General features: G+C 35.0%; 1 protein-coding gene across 1 annotated transcript in view; it reads right to left on the bottom strand.

Annotated features, from left to right (window-relative positions):
* The window catches only part of LOC123694586, a 185414-nt gene that overhangs the window by 16990 nt on the left and 148687 nt on the right, over positions 1 to 19737 (bottom strand). Inside the window, exons 8-12 of the mRNA XM_045640053.1 lie at positions 14802 to 14997; positions 7682 to 7793; positions 6109 to 6334; positions 3777 to 3871; positions 1585 to 1821 (exon numbers count right to left, since the gene is read on the bottom strand). Coding sequence (XP_045496009.1) covers positions 1585 to 1821; positions 3777 to 3871; positions 6109 to 6334; positions 7682 to 7793; positions 14802 to 14997 — 866 coding nt within the window. The remainder of the gene's footprint in view (positions 1 to 1584; positions 1822 to 3776; positions 3872 to 6108; positions 6335 to 7681; positions 7794 to 14801; positions 14998 to 19737) is intronic.

Here is a 19737-nt window from a genome sequence, read left to right as displayed (position 1 = left end):
TGTCACGACGTTCTACTATCGTCAGTAAACCGACTTTACAGACAACCAATTTTTTTTTTATTATTTCAGTTTTATTATACATTATATTCCTGAAATATAAAGGTTTATTGCAATAAAAATAATATTATAAAAAACACTTCAATTTGTTTATTTGGGCACATTTATTGAGCAAACACATATTTGTCCCAACGACCAACGTTACTATTGAACTAAATATTGCTGTTATTGGATGTCAATATTTATTTACGGCAATGATGTTAATTTCTTGTAAGTTATTGTTTTTTTCAATAACTTTGTAATTTTGCTTGCAAATATAAAAGTTAATATTAGTACTAGACCACACTATTGACTATATTATATGCTTTTGTTTTACAATGAGGAATACTAAACCGAACATGAAGACTTTCGATATAAAATACTTGTGACGATTGTAAAAATTACAAGCATGTTTATCGCAAAAACGTCGACATTTAAAAATAATACTGCATTTCCGACCAAAAAAGGGTCAGGAAGGGTAAAGTGAGAATGATACAGATAAAAAATTGTTATCCATTCAAATAAGGGTCATTGCTTACGTGACACATTTCTTAATATTTTTGTGCATGGGCAAATGGTGACAAATGAGCTGCTGGTAAATTTTTATTCGAATTTGTAAATTTTTAGCGCTTTTTTTTAATAATTTGAGATAATCGCAACATAATATAGTTTTTATGTCATATCTAGAGAGTCAAACACAAGTTGCATGTTGCTGATGAAATTGAGTGAAATAGCGAGATCGGTCATAATTATTTGGATGAAAGGATTCCTACTTTGGGGAGTACTATTTTGAAAGCTTTTCACATTCGTAATACATTTATTTTTATTAAAAGGTATGATTGAAAATTGTGTCAATATCTTGATTTATAGAAAACTATAGTTAAAATAACTCCTATAAAACCAACAAAACATCTTAGTGTTTAATTACGAATTTTAAACCAACATTTAACTTATTCTACTGGCGAGTCTAAAGATCTCTACATCATAATTATTATAACCACACCTAATCTATAATTAGTTAATTATATCTATAATAGAATAAATTTTCTCCAAAAACTCAAAATTTTTACTGAGGAGTGAGGACATAGGGTAATTTTTGAAAACAAAACTAGACGACGGTGTACGGCTATATTCACGCTAGTGAAGCCGCGGACCAACACTTCGTGCTAGCTGTAATTTACAATCACAAATTGCGCGCTGTATGTAATTTCATCTTTACAATTTTATCTGCACAGCGTAACACAGATCTTCGCCTTACCATACCTGTATACGCTGTTTACCTTTAACTGTAACTACATTTGTTGCCTGAAATAAACAAATAAATAAAATAAATAAATAAATAAAATTAAAATCTTACCTGCACAGCCAAACACGTATCACCCGCTTCCTCCCATTCCATTCCATTCCATTGTACGGCGGCCACGCGGTATATCCCAGTGCGGACCCAAGCGCTAACTTCGCCCCAAGCCAGTGCACTACACCAGCACTGTACTTAATTTCACACACAGCAAGATACACATCGCTACGCTACGCTGTATAAAATCTTACCTGTACAGCAAGACATGTGTCACCCGCCTCTTCAGTATCATTGTACGGCGGCCACGCGGTATATCCCAGCGCTGACCCATCGAGCCACGCTAACGGCGCTTCAAACGCTAACTTCGCCCCAAGCCAGTGCACTACACCAGCGCTGTATTCCCCGCTCTGTCGGATCCCTGATACGATAAAGCGCTGTTCTTCCGCTGAATGGATGGACGCGAGTTGCATGTTGAGGCCTTCGCATATCTGCGGATAGTGTCAATTCTTTAATGCTGAGTTGTAGATTGGTGAGTTGTAGTTTATCGTGTTTTATTCCGCGTGGAATGTAGATGAATCTACCTATAACATCTTCACCTAATGTATGGTACCTAGACTTACCTTACTAACATCAACAAAAATAACATACCTAATTCCGTAAGTTACGCAAGTTCAGAGGTAATTTAATAAAACAAGTAAAACTAAAATAACGTGTAGCTTACTACTACGTAGCTACTTTAAAAACTTATATAAAGTTTTTACAATTTTATATATCGAAGTCTTGAAAAGTCTTGAACGAGTTTGCAGTGCAAATATTATTTCTCTCAAACTTGATTCCACGTGATCTTAAACAAACGTTACCAGCTACGCGGTATTTCTTAAGCATACAAGCATAATTTTATAAAATATAAATCTAACTTCTGACTTTCTTATTTGATGTAGGTAGTAAAGAGGCTATAAAATAAATAATTATGTGCACTGAATTAAGACGGTTTTACACATGATTTTGCGACAAAAGGAAAATTTGTTGTAAAACAGGAGTGAAAGGTTTATTTACCAAAATCTAGAAATTGCCTTTTATCTTAACATCAATATATAACGCAAATTATTACATGTCCAAAAGTGATAATAATCCTCCAAGAAAATTACCAGCATGGAACTGTAAAATCGCAGCCGTCCTAAGGGAGAAATAAATTCGCAGAACGCGCTACAAGCTTGGAAACCCAATTGTATAAATTAAGGATATCTCTTGAAATGGGCACATTTCATCGTTTGAATAACAAAGCATCTATTTTGCTTTGTTTTTCACTTTTATTTTATCGCACGGAATGGTGAAAAGAGTAGACAAATTGTAGGCAATGTATTTCGATTTAATCACGGTATACAATTATTGTTGCTTATTAAGATTATTCGTCAATAGTAATTGCAGTGACAAGATTTATCATTTATTTTAATTATTAAATTTTAATGAATATATTTCCCATAATATTTCATAACTACCATATTTTTGTTATAAAATTGCAACAGATCGTATAATTTCGGACCTAACCGCAAATAACCTAATTTTAAACAAGATAAGGGTATAATTTAAGACACAATTAGCTCATTTCCCCGAAATAAAACTTCCCCAGTATACGATCGAACTACGATCACACAAATATCATTCGATTAACACTAGATTGCGCTATTGATTGCTACCAAACTCACAACTCAAACAATTACAATAATCAGGAGCGCAGATTGACTAAATTACCCGTGGGCAAAGTTAGTCGGGCAAAGTGAGTTGCGCTCGTTAGCCGTATCGATTCGCAACTTGGCGGCGGGAGAAATGATCCAAAAAATTGCCAACACCATTTCACACTCCGCTTCGCATCTTCGAGATTACTTCTAAAACACTTTATTAGCTAAACTTTTCGCATTTTTTTCAATTTTAAGTTTTGTGTCACGTTTGCGCTTATTTTCGTTGTGCTTTTGATTTGGTGCGATTTCATCAAAGTTTAAATCTGATTGATTAATGATTCAAGTGTTATAGTTTGTTGAACTGTGTTCAAACTCGTCGGGACGTTTCTACGTCTGATTTCCTACATTACCTAATCCAGGTTATAACATATAATGTGCTACTTCGTATATATGTTAAATTACTTCATCCAATCCCTCTCATTAATAAATACGCATAGTGAATAATTCTAGGACCTAAGTTCTTTCATTTGAAATTCCTAGTTAGTTTTTTAAGGACCTTTTTATCTACTACACTACTCTACTATATAGAATAGTAATGATACGAAATTTGTTTTATCATTTATGAAACTACTACAAATTACAATGCTCTTAGACTATATGGATAACAATGATGGATGATAGCAGCAGAAACTTTTACGGAAAATGCACAATCATTTTCCATTACTCGCAATATGAATTGCATATTTTATCAGGAAATATCTCACCTGCTTCGCCGTGTCCCAGGAGGCTCGCGGGTACCCAGAGAATAGATAGCAGTAGCCGTTGAATAGGATTTGCTTCGAGTCCATACATGATTGAGCTGAGAATAAATAGTTGCATTATTTAGTGAGAGGGAAATATATCGTTCCTTAATAACTGTAAGAATAATAAAATAATAAAACAGAGTACATTTTTTAATTATATAGTTTGGTACCACAGGTAGGTGGCGCCTATTAAAATATAGAATTTATTAATCAATATTTTTTTTGATTCGTTAGGATATCGAAAAGTTTTTCTTTTATTTTTTGCACAAATTATTGGCTTCTGTTGATGAGATTTTAAGTCTGTGTGTCGATTTGTATATTCCTAAAAATAAACTACTCATAATGCATATTCACCTATTAAATATGAATATAAACCATACACAAATGATCAATATACTAAATTGGCAATGCCTCTAAACATTTAGTAGGCATTCCTCGAACTTGTCGAAACTCCGCACTCGATCACTTCACAAGCCATAAACTAACCTTACTTAACTATCGCATCTCTGTCTCGTCTCAAATAAAACTAAGCTCCAATAAGCCGGTATAAGCCCGGCTTAATGGAGCGGAGTATAAGCCGAAAAGATGATACAATACAGTGTGCAAATATTTTGCACGAATGAAAACTTCAAACGTCTAGTTTATAGAACCTTTTGTTGCTATTGATTTTTCATCTTTTAATCTCTTTAGTTAATCGTCACTGCATTTTATTGCTCGCTCTTTAAAGTGCGTATTTATGATTTATATGATCTTCCAAGAAAGAAGTCGCATTTCAACTACTAGGCAATCCTAGTATATATTTCCAAATATAAATGTCAAAAAAATCTAAAAATAAAACACTATAAAAACATTCCCACCCAAAATGCGAACATTAAAAATGTGGCCGGCATAAAACGCTACGAAAGGTCCACTCAAGTCGAGCCCGTCTGAGGACCATCCACTCGATGGCTCTACACTGTATGACTAATTAATATCTTTTTAATCAAGGGTATCCAATATTTATTGGGTATAATTTGCACTAAAAGTTCTGAAATATTTTGAACTTAGTTCTAGCGGATCGTCCATCAAGAGTTAGTTTGCGAACTGTGTATTTTTTAATATTGAATACGGTTACACGAACGAATTTTAGTTTTAGTAACGGTTAAAATTATGGGAAATAATATTTACAAGAATAGATAAATAGTAGTCATTTAGCTTTGTCTTTATATAAAGTAACGAAAATTAAAAAAAGCGTGCGAAAATAATTCCTGAAAAATATTTAAGCATTCTCATTAAATTATTTTGATAAAGTACTGTATTTTCAAGCGAAGATTTCGCAAAGCTTCCGAAATCGATTGTGCTCAACTTCCGTACGATGTAAAGTTCATAAAAACAATAATTAGTTCCTAAGTTAATTGCATGTTATTTAAACAAAACCAAGTCTTTTTGCGTGTATTTGCACACCACTGCAAACTTATCTTATTGCCTCGAGAGACAAGAACTACACAAGTACGTTCAAAAACTTAATTAAAACTAGGACAAGCCGGCTAGTTGGATGCTAATAAAGTTTAAATGCAGTCCATTGTGTAAACTATCACAATGCGAGAAGGTTGTTATTTGTTTGTGCGATCTGTTGTAGTGGCGACTGGAGTTAAAAGCTAACTTGTTTCGATATTATGGTACAAATAATCTTTAATTAAATGTAAAAGTCTCATCGTCCTGGAGAGGAAGGATTTTTCCTTATTAAGATGCTTTAAATGACTGGAAGAGTCATAATAAAATGTTTTATCGTTGATTTAATAGTAGGGACATGATACAACATTATTCGTTATTAGTATTCTCATTCTCAAACTTTTACCACATTTTTATGAGATAGACAGATAGACAGTTTAGCGGGATGAGAAAAAACATTTGGTATTCCTAGTCAAGAGCTATCTTGTATATTTATAAGTGATAGTTTTTATTAAAGATTGATTATGGTATAAAAAAATAGTTTTTTTTTATTATTAGGTATTATTTTGAAATACCAAATTGTGTGTTTTTTTATCATTCAATAAGTTTAAATAGCCCTATTTAATAGGCTGTCTTGTATAATTTTTAAAATTATACTAGAGGTAGATAGCAAAATTACTTTTTACATTATTATCATAAATTCATAGAACCACACAACACATCAACCAAACCAGTATTATTACTGTCTATTTTTATCACACTGTCTCGTTAAACGTTTTCATACACACAATTAATAAACAAACTCAAAACACACCACGCAAAACTCACAATCATCCACCAACTCACACCCCACAATACTCACAATCTGCCAGCGAGATCTTCGCTCTATACCCCGCGAAGTGCCGCTCATGGTCAGACCGGAATCTCAACCGCAGTACATGTCCCCGCGACCGGTGTCTCAACAGTTTCAACTTCCCCCCCCAGTCCCCACACACGCGACGACGTAACCCCCCTGAAGTGCTGGTGGCTCGCCAACCAGCACTGCGACCGTCTGATTCGGGTAACGGACTTGCTAGCTCTTCCAATACCTGGAAAAGTATTGGTTACTAGCAACCTTTGTGACATGTGTGTGACCATTTGTGTGAAAGCAAATAAATGTAAGAGCGCGAAGTGAAAAAAATTATTGAAATTAACATCTATCTCGTGGTAGTACCTAATGTTCAAAGTCTATTGTATCGCTTATAAGATAACTCTGCCTACGCGCGAAAGCTGAGTTTTGCTTTGGACAATTTTTGAGCGTGAGTCTAGTTCTTTAAATTGTACGTCGATGCTCGCAGGAGACTATATCCAGTCAATAACAATTAGAAAATAGAAACAAACATAAAAATTAAAGGAGATTATATTTTCTATCATAGTATCAGTGAAAATTTGTCTAAAATTTTACAGTAGGTATGCTATATAATGAAATTAGGAATTAGCATATTTATGTTACAAGTCGACTATTGTGTCGGCGTTTATTGCACGAAAAATGTATATAGACGATCTGTGGATAATGTCACTGACTGTTTTTGTATAATTTCGAACATTTCTATTTGATATTCGTTGCAGAATAAAGAAAAATATCTGAAATAAAAAGAACTAAAATAGTCTATTGCGCAGTTTTTAGCTTAAATTACATGAGAAGAATACATGTTATAACATAATGTCCGTTTGATCAAATATTTCCTATTTATTAGCAAACATAAATTTCTTATTTTTAGGCAGACCCATATTCTAGTAATAAACTGCCTACATCGCGCAATTTTCTAGAGCGAACGTGACCAAATTCAAAACATGTTCCGCTCCCATTTATCCAATTACTTTAGCATTTAAGGAACATTAGAATTGTACTGTAAAAATTTGGCATCGTTTAAAGTTTAAAATAAAAAAGTCGCTTAGTTTTGTTCTCTACTTGGGCGACACCCAAACCGTTTCAAAGTCATTGAGTAAATTACTGCCATTATGATATGCTAATGATCCATACGTAGAGGACAATCTTGAGCGGGTGTTCACTGTTCTCGACGTCACAATTACCCATTTTATTGGCTCATTGAAGCGATTTGACGGCTAATTTAGTGGAACATGTAAATAGTAATGTATGCAAATTGCTAGTAACTTGATTAGGGACTTGCTAGTAACTGCTTTTGTTGGCTTTTATAACTGAAAAAGTCGATTTTGAATACTGTAATGGAAAGTATAACCTTCGAAAATTCATAAATATATACGAAAATTCATGATTTTATTAAGAACTCTTACATTAATATCAGCAATTTGATGTAATTTAGGAAGGGAAACTCAATTATCTCGATTGGTAGTACTCATAGAGATAAAGAATTTACGTCCAAACATGTTTACAACATAAATGAAGTAAATTAGATACTAAAAGCAACAAATACCTCGTTTTCTGAGCTGTACGAGTGATGATCTTGAACGGTCCAGTCTTCTGATCCATGCTCGGTGTTGTTCTCTAAATTCGGCTCCAATATCTCTAAGAAGTCGTAACTGCAACTAAAAGATACAATGTCAATAAAATGTATGTGCCTGGAATGTTTATCGAATTGGTACTTTTTCTTCTGTAGCTATTCTGTCGATTACGGCTCTTTGTTAGAAATGTTAATGTGAGTAGTTTTTCCAGTTAATCAGAAAGTTAAACAGCTGAAATATAAAGGACATTGCTACAATTTTATAAGTTAAGAATGCTAAACAGGGCTCAGCAATTGGTAATATTATCATCAATTGTAATAACAATTTGATGGCCAGCGATTTTTCGGTAACCTTATCTTGAGGAAAACATCAACCGAGGGCTAAAAGTCGAACTTCAAACTCAAAGATTGCAGATATACATAAAAAGGTCTGATTTTCCGCTACATTCGATCAAGGAAAATAAACGAACACCAAAAGAAATCTTACAGACCATGTTTCCAATTCATCCCAATTCGGACCCAAATACTTTTACGCTTGTTTTTCAGTTTTCACTTTTATAACAGAGGAGATGGGAAATTTGTTCGACGTCAGTTCGGAAGCGAAGCAAAACATGAATAAATAACACCTGCTTCACTTCCGTACCCGAGTGGAGAGAGGGCACAATAACAGAGCCGGCTAATACCGTGTTACCTCACTCCGGCCCAATATCGGCCCAAGTAATATCATCTCATCTGATTTGCCTTCGAGTTACAGGCGGATGCGATTCTGTTACAATCATAGTAGCCAAGACTCGCAGAGCCAAACTGTGGTATCATTACAATAAATAATTTACGAAGATACAAAATTAATAAAGTAAATCATTCATTAATTTGTAATGTATAAATAAATAAATAAATAAATAAATGTCAATGCAGAAATTAATTATTTAATCGACAAATGAAAATTGGTACAGAACAATTATAACCTAAGACGATTTTATCTGAACTATGAAGGACCATTCCTAAATTCTGTAACCGAAGCACATGTGATTTTTGAGGAAATAAAATTGTAGTTGGATAAATGTTTTCCATAAAACATTTTCCTCTCGCTGGCTCCCGTACCGCGACCGCACATACACAAACACCTGTATTTGGCAACTCCATTTACAATATTGATTCTATGCCGGTTGTTTTACCCGTTTTGTACGTGCATTCTGTGATGCAGAACTTGGATATTACTGTAATTTGTATCGGAAATGGAATTTCCTTGTTAAAGTCATTTTCAGTCGTCTTTATGAGGCATAAGGTTGAAAATTCTAGTGTCATTATCCAATATTGTAAATGTCAAAGGTGATGTTTGATCATTGTAATGGAGGTAACTTAAGAATGATAAAATTTTAAGGTAATAATGTTGAGTGCCTTATAGTATCTACAATGTGTATTGAGTGATGGATTATTAAGTTATTTCTGTAGTGACATTTTGTGGTAGACGTAATTGGACACTTTCTGATTACAATATATAATTTTTATGGAAACTTTCTATCCTTCTTTATTTTTTTATTACGGATACAAGATAACTATAATATGTACATTATATATTTCATAGATATAGAAATAATATAAAATTCCAGAGACTACATTCGTACGTGAAACTACATAAAAAGCTATCAAGAGATCTATCGATCGGATCAAATGTTTCCACATTGCTCATCTTTATAATAGTCCAATATTTATAAAGCCTAGTGATGATACCATGGCGAATACATCATACCGAAGTAAAATGTAAGTTAACGGCATGTTAGACATCCGCTCGCTCGTAAACCGGTAATGGCTTCGATTTTTTACAGCTGCGTCCTTCGACTAATGGCTCGGCTAAATTTGCTGGATGTGCCAATTCAGACTTAAAGAGTAATGGTGTGATTATTGCGGATTGACGAGTTATTAAAGAGCGTGATTATGAGGTGTCGTATTCGCCGGTAGCCAATCTTGCGGCATTAATCTGATGTAATTAAATTCGGAGCGGAAAATCTAATTTATTGGCTCGGTTTAGGTTTAGGGTTTAGGTTGCTAGCGCTTCTATTAAGTTTAGATTTAATCTATACTAATATTATAAAGCTGAAGAGTTTGTTTGTTTGTTTGATTGTTTGTTTGTTTGTTTGTTTGTTTGAACGCGCTAATCTCGGGAACTACTGGTCCGATTTGAAAAATTCTTTCGATGTTAGATAGCCCATTTATCGAGGAAGGCTATATTATAATTATCATCACGCTCAGACCAACAGGACCGGAGCAATGCGGGTGAAACCGCGGTGAACATCTGGTGCTTGATATACAGTTGATGGATTTGAACACAGGATTTGAAATACAAGTAATCGTAAAAAACAAACGCAATGTAAAAACTAAAAACCCAAAATAATAATATTGACGTTCCCAGGTAGCACATTTTCACAACTGAGGTTTAAAAAGTTTCAATATTTCTATTAACAAAACAGAAAATAATATAGAAATATATTGAGCCACTCATGGTTATGAGTGGCTCAATATATCAATATATAGTTTTCGTACTCCACGATACACCCGAATTCACACAAATATTGGATTTATCAACGGAAAATATGCATAAAAATTTTAGTTGAATTTTTCGTTAGCAAAGTCATACGACGTGAAGTTTGAGCACACTCCAAGTACAAATACGACTTTTTATATTAAAAAATGAATTTAAAATGAACTTTCAAGGGGCTAACTTGTAAAAGGCTGTCCACGACTGCATAGAAACTTGGAAGTTGAAAGTTCTGCGTGAACCAGTTTCCAGTTTGTTTTACCTATTATTTTTAAAGAATATTCGCCGTAGGTATTATTTTTCAGGCGGGACCTAACTTAATTTTAGATGTCTGTGGTATTCAAGATTCATTCTCACTTGTAAAAGTGTTCCGTTCTGTCAAATGACTTTTTAAGCCTGTCTAAAAATGATCTACATAAAAGGAAAACGAATCAACCGTCCGCGTCGCGGTCGCAAAGATGTTTGCATGTTTACATATTATTATATTATGCTTAGTTATTATTTATAAACAATTATTATTTGCTGTCATCAGGAAATACTTGTATTCTCTTGTATTATTATAAAACAGAATTTCTTTATTCAATCGTGATTTAACTTTGATAAAATTTTAGAAATTTTGCTGATACAACTGAATGTATGTATATACAAAATGTATCACATAATCGGGACTTAATTTGTTGCAAAATTTAAGTTAGGATTTCACTTCATCATCATCATGAAATTCATATACATATAAATTTAATCTAATCTTTTTACGTCTCATTCGTACCTAGACACATTGCTAACTCGGTTGAAATAGAAAGATTTACGATAACTTCACCCAGATCTAGGCTATGTATCACATGCTGAGTCAGATAGCTCACGGTTGGCTCACAGTTGGCTTGCTTGGCTCAGCTACTCGGGAGCCTGCCAAATGTCCGCTCAGCTCCACCCCACTTAGAGGTATGTAATATTATTGCCTATTCGTTCGGAATACATGGAAGAATGGCCGATTAGAGAGTTTTATTTGTGAGGCGTGCGTGGTTATGTGATGGAAGAAATTTAGTTCAAGAGATTGTTCTTAATGTATTGAATAACTTCTCTATTGTAATGCCTATTTAATAATAGTGACGTCCTGCAGCAGTAAATTTATATAGGGATGTGTATTCTGTAAATATTTTTATACGGTTTACGTTAAAAATAGCAGTAATTTCAGCATTCCGTAGAAAATATAGCAACTAATTAGTACGTGTTTGCATACAGCATACTTAATGAGCCTGCATTTAAGTTTGTTTGTAAATAAACTCATGTGAATTATGTTAAATGAAACAAACTGTAAATAATTAATAAACTTCGTGCATTTGAATTTGCAAAATTGTACTATAATAGTTAATATTTTATTGGCTTACGAGCAGTTTATAAATGAATGTTAATCCTCTTAACGAGTTCAATACAATGTTTGAATAAAGCATCCATAATATTATGGTGGCTACATTATTTTATACGTTTAATTAATACAAATATTATAAAGAGGAAAGTTTTTTAAGTAAGTACATTATGTATTTGTAAAGAATTTGCGCAAAAAATACTCGTCCGATATGGATGAAACTCAGAGATTATGCATTCGAATAAACCATCACCTATGTGTATAAATTCTTGATTTTGCTCGCGCGTGAAACCGAAGAAATAGAAGCTCAAGCCTCAAAGTATTGTTCCAAGAATACACCCCAATACTAGCCTAATATAGTCGACCAAATTTCCAATGTTGAGAAGTTTGATCGAGCGATAACGCAGATCCTACGGTCCCAAAGACGGGGGTCGATTGATTTATCTCCAGGGATGGGTAACAATCCGTCTAGTTGCCTCCACGTGTCTCGGGAACCGTATCGTGATGACAGGCGATAACTTGAATGTGTGGTGCAAATGTTACTGCAATAGTTTTTGTTATTACGAAGGAATTGTTTTGTGTGCTCTCTTAACTCTTTAGTTATTCAAAATAGATTGCTGTTGTTATTTCAGTGTGTTGCTATTTCTTTGTCATGAATTGGCTTATTTTTTTCCTAAGTACTTTTGCATTGCGTCCCATGACCTCTGTTTGTTTACCTTTTGAAAAATGAAAGTATCCCTTCGTTTATTCTATTAATGCTTCGAACTCAACTGGCATTAAAATACCCTGTGTGTTAAGTTTTTACTATGTGTTGAAAATTCTCCATATTGTTGAAGTATATCCAACGTTCTAAAGCATTCTATTATCTAAACATTAAACTCGAACTCCATCAAACAATTCTAAGACAATAACAAAGCGTAACCATTCCATTATGTATACCGCCCGATGTAAGCACAACAAGAGCGATTTATTTCCCGCGGATCGTGTACATCGACAATTTATATCCAATCTGTTGAGACAAGCGACTCGCCACGCAATTTCCGCCCGCCATGGAAACCGATCAGTGAATTATTGTCGAGATGGAGTTGTGATCGAAACTTTACAACATTGATAGTTTTCTGTTTTATCGTGGAAGTATTGCTTGGCAATTTATTTTAATTTTCAGCTATTATTCATATTTGCAGTTTGATTGGTGATGATTGTCTCAGAAGAAATAGAGAGGTTCTTCTCTTCTCGATTGTATCTCTTTTAGCAAATTTTGATCGTGTCTATCAGTTATGTTTTGGATATTTCCTTACATCAGTAACGTACGGATTTCCCAAAAAAATGGGAAAAACTATTTAACGGTGGTTGAACATTTTTAGGAAATGGTTACTATGAAATTCGTGAAATAAAACGACGGCATAAGTTATTTGAAATATTATACAGATTGTATCCTCCTACTACAAAATAAAGTTTATCCCCAAGAAAGCTGAAAGGTATGTAAAATCAGCTGTATTGTGAGTAAGCCAATCCAAGCTCAATTTCCTATCAACCGTGATCCGATCCATTCATCGCGGAAACGAGACGGTGGCGGTCCCACTTAATTATACTTGCATCAAATGAACTGAGAAGACGCCTGGAATATTATCTATAAGTATCTCTGCTGTGGTAGTGAGCGCTATAGCTGGAAGATTTTGATTTTAGTTGCTGAATGGCCTTAAATACAGTTTTAATTTAACACGGATTAGAAAGCTATTTACTAGTTAAGAAAATGGACACCTTAATTATACTGGGAAGGCGTCTGGAATTCATAACTCATAAGACATATTCTTATGGCAGTGAGTACTGCTGTTATTGACTTCGATTTTAAAAAGACTAGCCATAAATAAAGTCCTTATTTGACAGGGAATGAAAGTCCTCTATACCTAAACCAATTAAGAAAGCTGGTAACTAAAAATTCCTGGGAAATTAATTGAGGAACATACTGCTTTTCTAGTGAATTACATATGTAATAGAGTGGTATGGAAAATACAGTATACACGTAGTCTACTATTATAAGCCATCCAAAAATTTTAATTGAAATGATTATAATTCGATTTAAAAGTTATTATGAATTCAATTTTATCTAATTATCTACGTTTGCATGATTATAATAAATACGAGTTAAATGTATAACATCCACAAATTAACGTGTGTAATGAAATTAATTATAAAGTTTACTAAATTAATTAATCTTCGCAATTATTACGTAAATAATATTCGTCGTTATTCGCAGCATGTTTTATTTTATTGATAACATTTCGATGAGATAATATGTAAATCATTTGGACGTGCTTTATTTGTAATGAGTAACCTAGACACATTTTGTTTTTTGTTTTGCTGTTTGTACTTATTTGTTATTGATTTTTTATAGTTTTAATTACACGTAAATTTTTAATTTATTTTTGATTTTATTTGAATTGTCTCTGATTTTTTTTTCGTGTCGTGTAACTGTAAATGGAAGACACAGGCTCCTGAAAAACAGTTCTTACTATCTTAGGAGCCTGGGTCGCTCTAATTTGTAAAATGTTTTAAGTGAAATAAATGATTTATTTATTTATTTATTTTAAATTACACAATTGTATGTAACCACATATTATAGTCCGGAATAATCTTCCTTGTTAATATTTATGGAATCCGATATTTTCATGAGCCTCGATTTAAATGGTTTTAACAATGCGGGAACAGTCAGTGGTCATGACTCGTGGATTTTAAAGAAAATAAATGAATAAAATTATCATTTTATTCATTAATACAATCATTGCACGTGTATCCCATGTTCTACATTTTAATCGAAGGTTAATATTCTTTAATTTCAGGATATGTAAAATCGGGGTCTTACGATATTACAATATGATGACTTAGCAATTTCTATCGAATCCGTGAAAAAATGAAAAAAATGTGTAAATGTTTGTTGCTGACCACCAGTGGCTGAGATCAGTGGCCCGTTTGCACTCACCCAAGTACCCTAATTTAGTAAAATTACAAGTCTCTTTGGCGAAGGTTGTATTAAAACTTCTTAACATTTAAAGGTCACGTTATTTAGGTATATTTCAATCTTGCCAAGGAAGTTTCACTTCTGACACGTGTGCTCATGCTCTTTTTAACCGACATAAAAAGGAGGAGGTAATCAAACGGTATTTTTTTCTTGTGATCTATGGAGTACTTACTGCGGCTCGTACTCCGTGAGCAGCTCCTCGAAGTGAATGCGGATGGTGTGTGCGGGCGGCGCGCGGACCTCGCTCACGCAGTCCGCGTCGTCCGGGTACGGCCGCGGGAAGCCCGGGCTAGACACGGTCGCGTGCTGGTGCGTGTGCGATAGCACTATCGTTTCGTTGCACTGTACGCGCGATGATTTGTATGGATCTGAAAGGATAAGGGAATGAAAAGGAACTGTAATTATACGAGGTGTTTCAAAACATATGGGGTAGTCAGAGCGTAAGTTACTTTAAAATATACAAGGAAATGAAACGCACGAGACAAAAGTAAATACATAATTCAAGTGATCCTTCAAGGAAAATGACCTAACTCAAGTTAAAGTTTAGTAGTAGTTAAGTGTAAGTAGTTTGACTTCATATTATTTAAATGTAATATTGTGATGTTTGCTGACTTTTCCATTAAGTGGAGAGAACAAGAAATAAAATCCCCATAAACAAAATGTAAAACATGTTTAGAATTTTATGCAATTGTCGATAATGTAGATATTACAATATTTCTTCCTTTACATATAAGCAATGCAATTGACACCATTGATCAGTCTCAAATATCCTCCAATCAACCGCCGCGCCGTAATGTATTGCAAATAAAATAAAAGAGAGAGATAACAAGCCAATGAAGTTATCTCAACATATTTCACATGCTATTTGAAATTCATCCATTGCTATTCAGTAGGGAACGAATACAATATGGTATAAGGATATAATGGTATTCAAACAAATCTTATTCTTTGTTATTTCATACATTCATCACTTTATGCAATGTTCGTACGCATTTCTATTATTATTGGAAATAATATCGTGAGTGGAAGGCTTTATATGAGTCTGCGTTTGTGGGTATGATTTGCATTATTGAATATCCTACTAATATTATAAATGCGAAAGTTTGTGAGGATGTGTGTGTGTGTTTGTTACTCCTTCACGCAAATTATACTGAACCGATTACAATGAAATTTAGCACACATATAGAGGGTAACTTGGATTAACACATAGAATATGTTTTATCCCGGAAATCCAACGGGAACGGGAGCTATGCGGGTTTTCCTTTGAAAACGCGGGCGAAGCCGCGGGCGGTAAGCTAGTGGGTCATAATTTCGTAATTTCGAGCGTGAAGTATTCAATATCCTAAATATACGTATGTAGTATAGTTATATGAAATCAATTTTTAAAAGATAACTTGAACCTTCAAGTAAAATAATTTTGAGTTAAATTAGGTTTCAGTAAAACTATGTAATTATTTTAACACATTATAAAGTTGGTTTGCGAGTTATCTAAGAGGGTTTGTTTGTAGAAGTTAGATGAATGTGTACCTACCTAGTGAAGTTAGCGAGTCCCCGAAGACTCATGACAAGAATAATCAGACAGTCAAAACAAATATTTTAAACGTTACAAGCAACAATTTTACTTCATTTATTAATTCCACTTTCTCGAAAATATTTGTAGATACAGGTAATCTATAGAAAATACTAGTGTGACTAGGTATGTAATTTGTCAAAATATGCATTGTGGGCTTGTATATGAAGTAAAGTAAAATCTTTATCAAGGTATAATTTCAATGTTTTTTCCGTTGCATAAGTGTATTAAAATATATCCAAAAATTTTAAATATTCTTCTTAATGAATATACAATATTAAAAGTGAGTTAAAATGCGAACCATGTGTGCTGTTATGCATACTGTTTGGTATTATAAAGCTTCGTAGTCAAAGGGAATATAATTTGAGTCCTTGATGCATGTATTTACATGACTGGTTTGTTTACAAACAAGAATATATTGCTGTTGCATGTATCTATATGTAGTCAGTTAGAGGAATTATGACTGAACAATTATTGTAGCAACATTATTTCAACTATATTTTGTGTAAATGATATAAATAACACTAAAAGGTAATTGTAAATATAACGTGCTTGTTTCAAATTTAATAATAAACATATAATAGCATTCAATCATCAGTCAATCTAAATAACCGGCTTTGAGACAAAATTAAATTGATCCAAATTGATTCACGATTCATAAGATTGTATAAAATTTATTTTCTTCGAATATTTGTTTGCCAATTTTGTTTCAGTAAATCTTTATTGGTCTATTCAATAGAGAACAAAGGAAGCAGATTTAATTTTATACGGCCTCCGCTGGTTGTTCTGTTGAAATCTATTTTATTACTTGAAGTGTATAACTTGAAGAACAGTTCAATAGTTACCGTTTGTTGTCCCGCAATTATATAACTAATACTACTACTACTACTACTCCTCTGGCGCTGAAACCCCAAAGTGGGTCTTGGCCTCTGAGACGAGAACTCTCCATCTTCCCCGGTCCTGAGCGGTCTCTTGCCAATTATTGTTGGCTCGTAGCACGCGCAGGTCCACCTCTACTCGATCGCGCCAGCGATACTTAGGTCGTCCAACCGGCCGTCGGCCCAGGGGTCGCCCCAAGTATGCCCTCTTCAGTCCTCGTTCCTCACCCATTCTTTCTACATGACCGAGCCAACGGAGCCGTTGTGCTTTTATTTCTCCAAGTATATTTGGCTCGGCCATTAGTTTTTCAAGTTCGGCATTTGTTCGGACTCTCCAGCTTCCGTCCTCTCGTCTGGTGGGACCAAAGATCTTGCGAAGAAGCCTTCTTTCGGCGACTAAAAGCTTGCGTTCTTCATTCTGGGTCAGGGTCCAGGCTTCACACCCATACATAAGTATTGGTCTTATGACCGTTTTGTATATACGTAATTTGGTGTTTTTGCTCAGAAGCCTGGACGCGAGCACCTTATGCAAAGCTGCGCCACATTTCAGGGTATTTTGGATACGGATATTAATTTCTTCCTCCCTGGAATGTGAGTCAGTTATAGTGCAACCCAGATATCGAAAACTAGCAACTCCTTTGTACGTCGTATCTCCAGCCTGTAGGTCTTGGCGTTGGGCTCGTGTATCTCTATACCGCTTCATGTGGAGATATTCCGTTTTGTTGGCATTGATTTTTAGTCCAACCTTTTCCGCTTCTTCTTTCAAGATACTCGCGGCTTCGCTCACTTCGTCGCGGGTTTCACCTAACAATGCGAGGTCATCAGCATACCCAATCACCTTATGCTTTCCATTCAGTGACACTCCCCAATCCAATGTAAGCATTTTACGCAGGATATATTCCAGTACTAAATTGAATAGCACAGGTGACAGGGCGTCACCTTGTTTTAATCCGGTGAACACCGCGAAGCCTTCTGTGAGTTCTTTACCTACCCTTACATGCATGCTACTCTCCCCAATAGCCACCTTTATTAGATCCACCAGTTTGATTGGGATACCAAGCTCCTTTAAGATAGCAAACAGGGCGCCTCTATCAATGCTATCGTATGCCTTCTCGAAGTCCACAAACAGCGCGTGCATGCTCTGAGCATATTCCCATCTCTTTTCCATTATCTGTTTGATAAGGAAAATCTGGTCGATCGTGCTTCGGTTCCGACGAAACCCACACTGATAATCGCTGAGAATTCTTTCCGCGTAAGGTTCCAGTCGATCTAGCAGTATGTACGAAAAGATCTTATACGCTGTTGGCAACAGAGCAATCCCGCGGTAGTTGCTACACTTTTTCTTGTTACCCTTCTTGTGGACTGGGCATATTATTCCCGTATTCCAATCTTTCGGCTGTATCTGTTCATCCCATATCTTTCTGAGGACTTCATATAACTTGGATTGCACCACCGCTCCACTTTGCTTCCACACTTCAGAAGGCACGCCGTCAATACCTGGTGCTTTGTTATTTTTCAGCCGCATAATTGCCTTGTGCACTTCTGCGAATGTGGGAGGGGGTACATCTTCGTAATTGTCATCCTTCTCCCTGATGATTTCCGCTTGAGGAGGTGGGCTGTTGAGTAGGCTCTGGAAGTAATCTCGCCATGCCAACTTAATATCCTCGCTGTCGGTGATGAGGTTCCCATTAACGTCCTCCAGCATTTGCGTAGTAGGTTGATAACCTTTTTTTGTGGTTTTCATTTCCTTATAAAATTTCCTCGATTCACCAGCGCGTATAAAAGTCTCCATGCTTTGTATGAGGCCATCGAGATGCTGTCTTTTGGCTCTGCGGATCGCTTTCTTTAGCTGTGAGCCGCATTCCATGTACTTTACGTTCCATTGCCTGTCCTGCTCTGCCAAGATCTTATAATGTCTTTTTTCTACCATTTTGCCTTCACACTCTTGGTTCCACCACTTCCTTCGCTTTTTTCTTTTGACTTTCCCTAAAACTTTAAATCCAATTTCTTTTGTGGTATTCTTTATTTTATCCCATACATTGTCAATGCTTTCCGTAGTATCTAAATCTTTGAATCTATTGCTTAACTCTAATTGAAATGTTTGTTTTATATCCTGTGTTTTTAAATTATCTACATCAATCCTTTCGTCTGCCTTTGGTATGTGTTTTCTTACTGATCTGATTCTAAACTTTAGTTTAATTCCTAACATGTAGTGATCACTGTCACAATCTGCTCCGCGAAAGGTTCTAACATCCTCGATGGTCCTTTTGTGACGCTCATCAATCGCTACGTGATCGATCTGGTTAATGGTGTGTCCATCCGGGGATCGCCAAGTTCCCTTATAAATGTCCTTGTGCGGAAACATAGTGCTTTTGATCACCATAGCCTTGGCTGAAGCAAAACTTATGAGTCTTAACCCATTATCGTTTGAGATTGCATGTTTGCTATGTAGTCCGATTGTGGGAACGTAAATCGTCTCTCGTCCAACTTTGGCATTAAAATCCCCCAGTACTATTTTAATATCGTAGCTCGGTAGTTGGTCGTATAGTAGTTCAAGCTGTTCGTAAAACTGATCCTTGGTTTCGTCTTCCGCTAATTCTGTTGGAGCGTAAACGTTTACCAAGGATATATTAGCAAATTGACCTTTGAGGCGAAGTACT

Source organism: Colias croceus, chromosome 9, assembly GCF_905220415.1.
Source record: "Colias croceus chromosome 9, ilColCroc2.1".
Classification (NCBI taxonomy): domain Eukaryota; kingdom Metazoa; phylum Arthropoda; class Insecta; order Lepidoptera; family Pieridae; genus Colias; species Colias croceus.
This window is presented reverse-complemented; position numbering and strand designations above follow the sequence as displayed.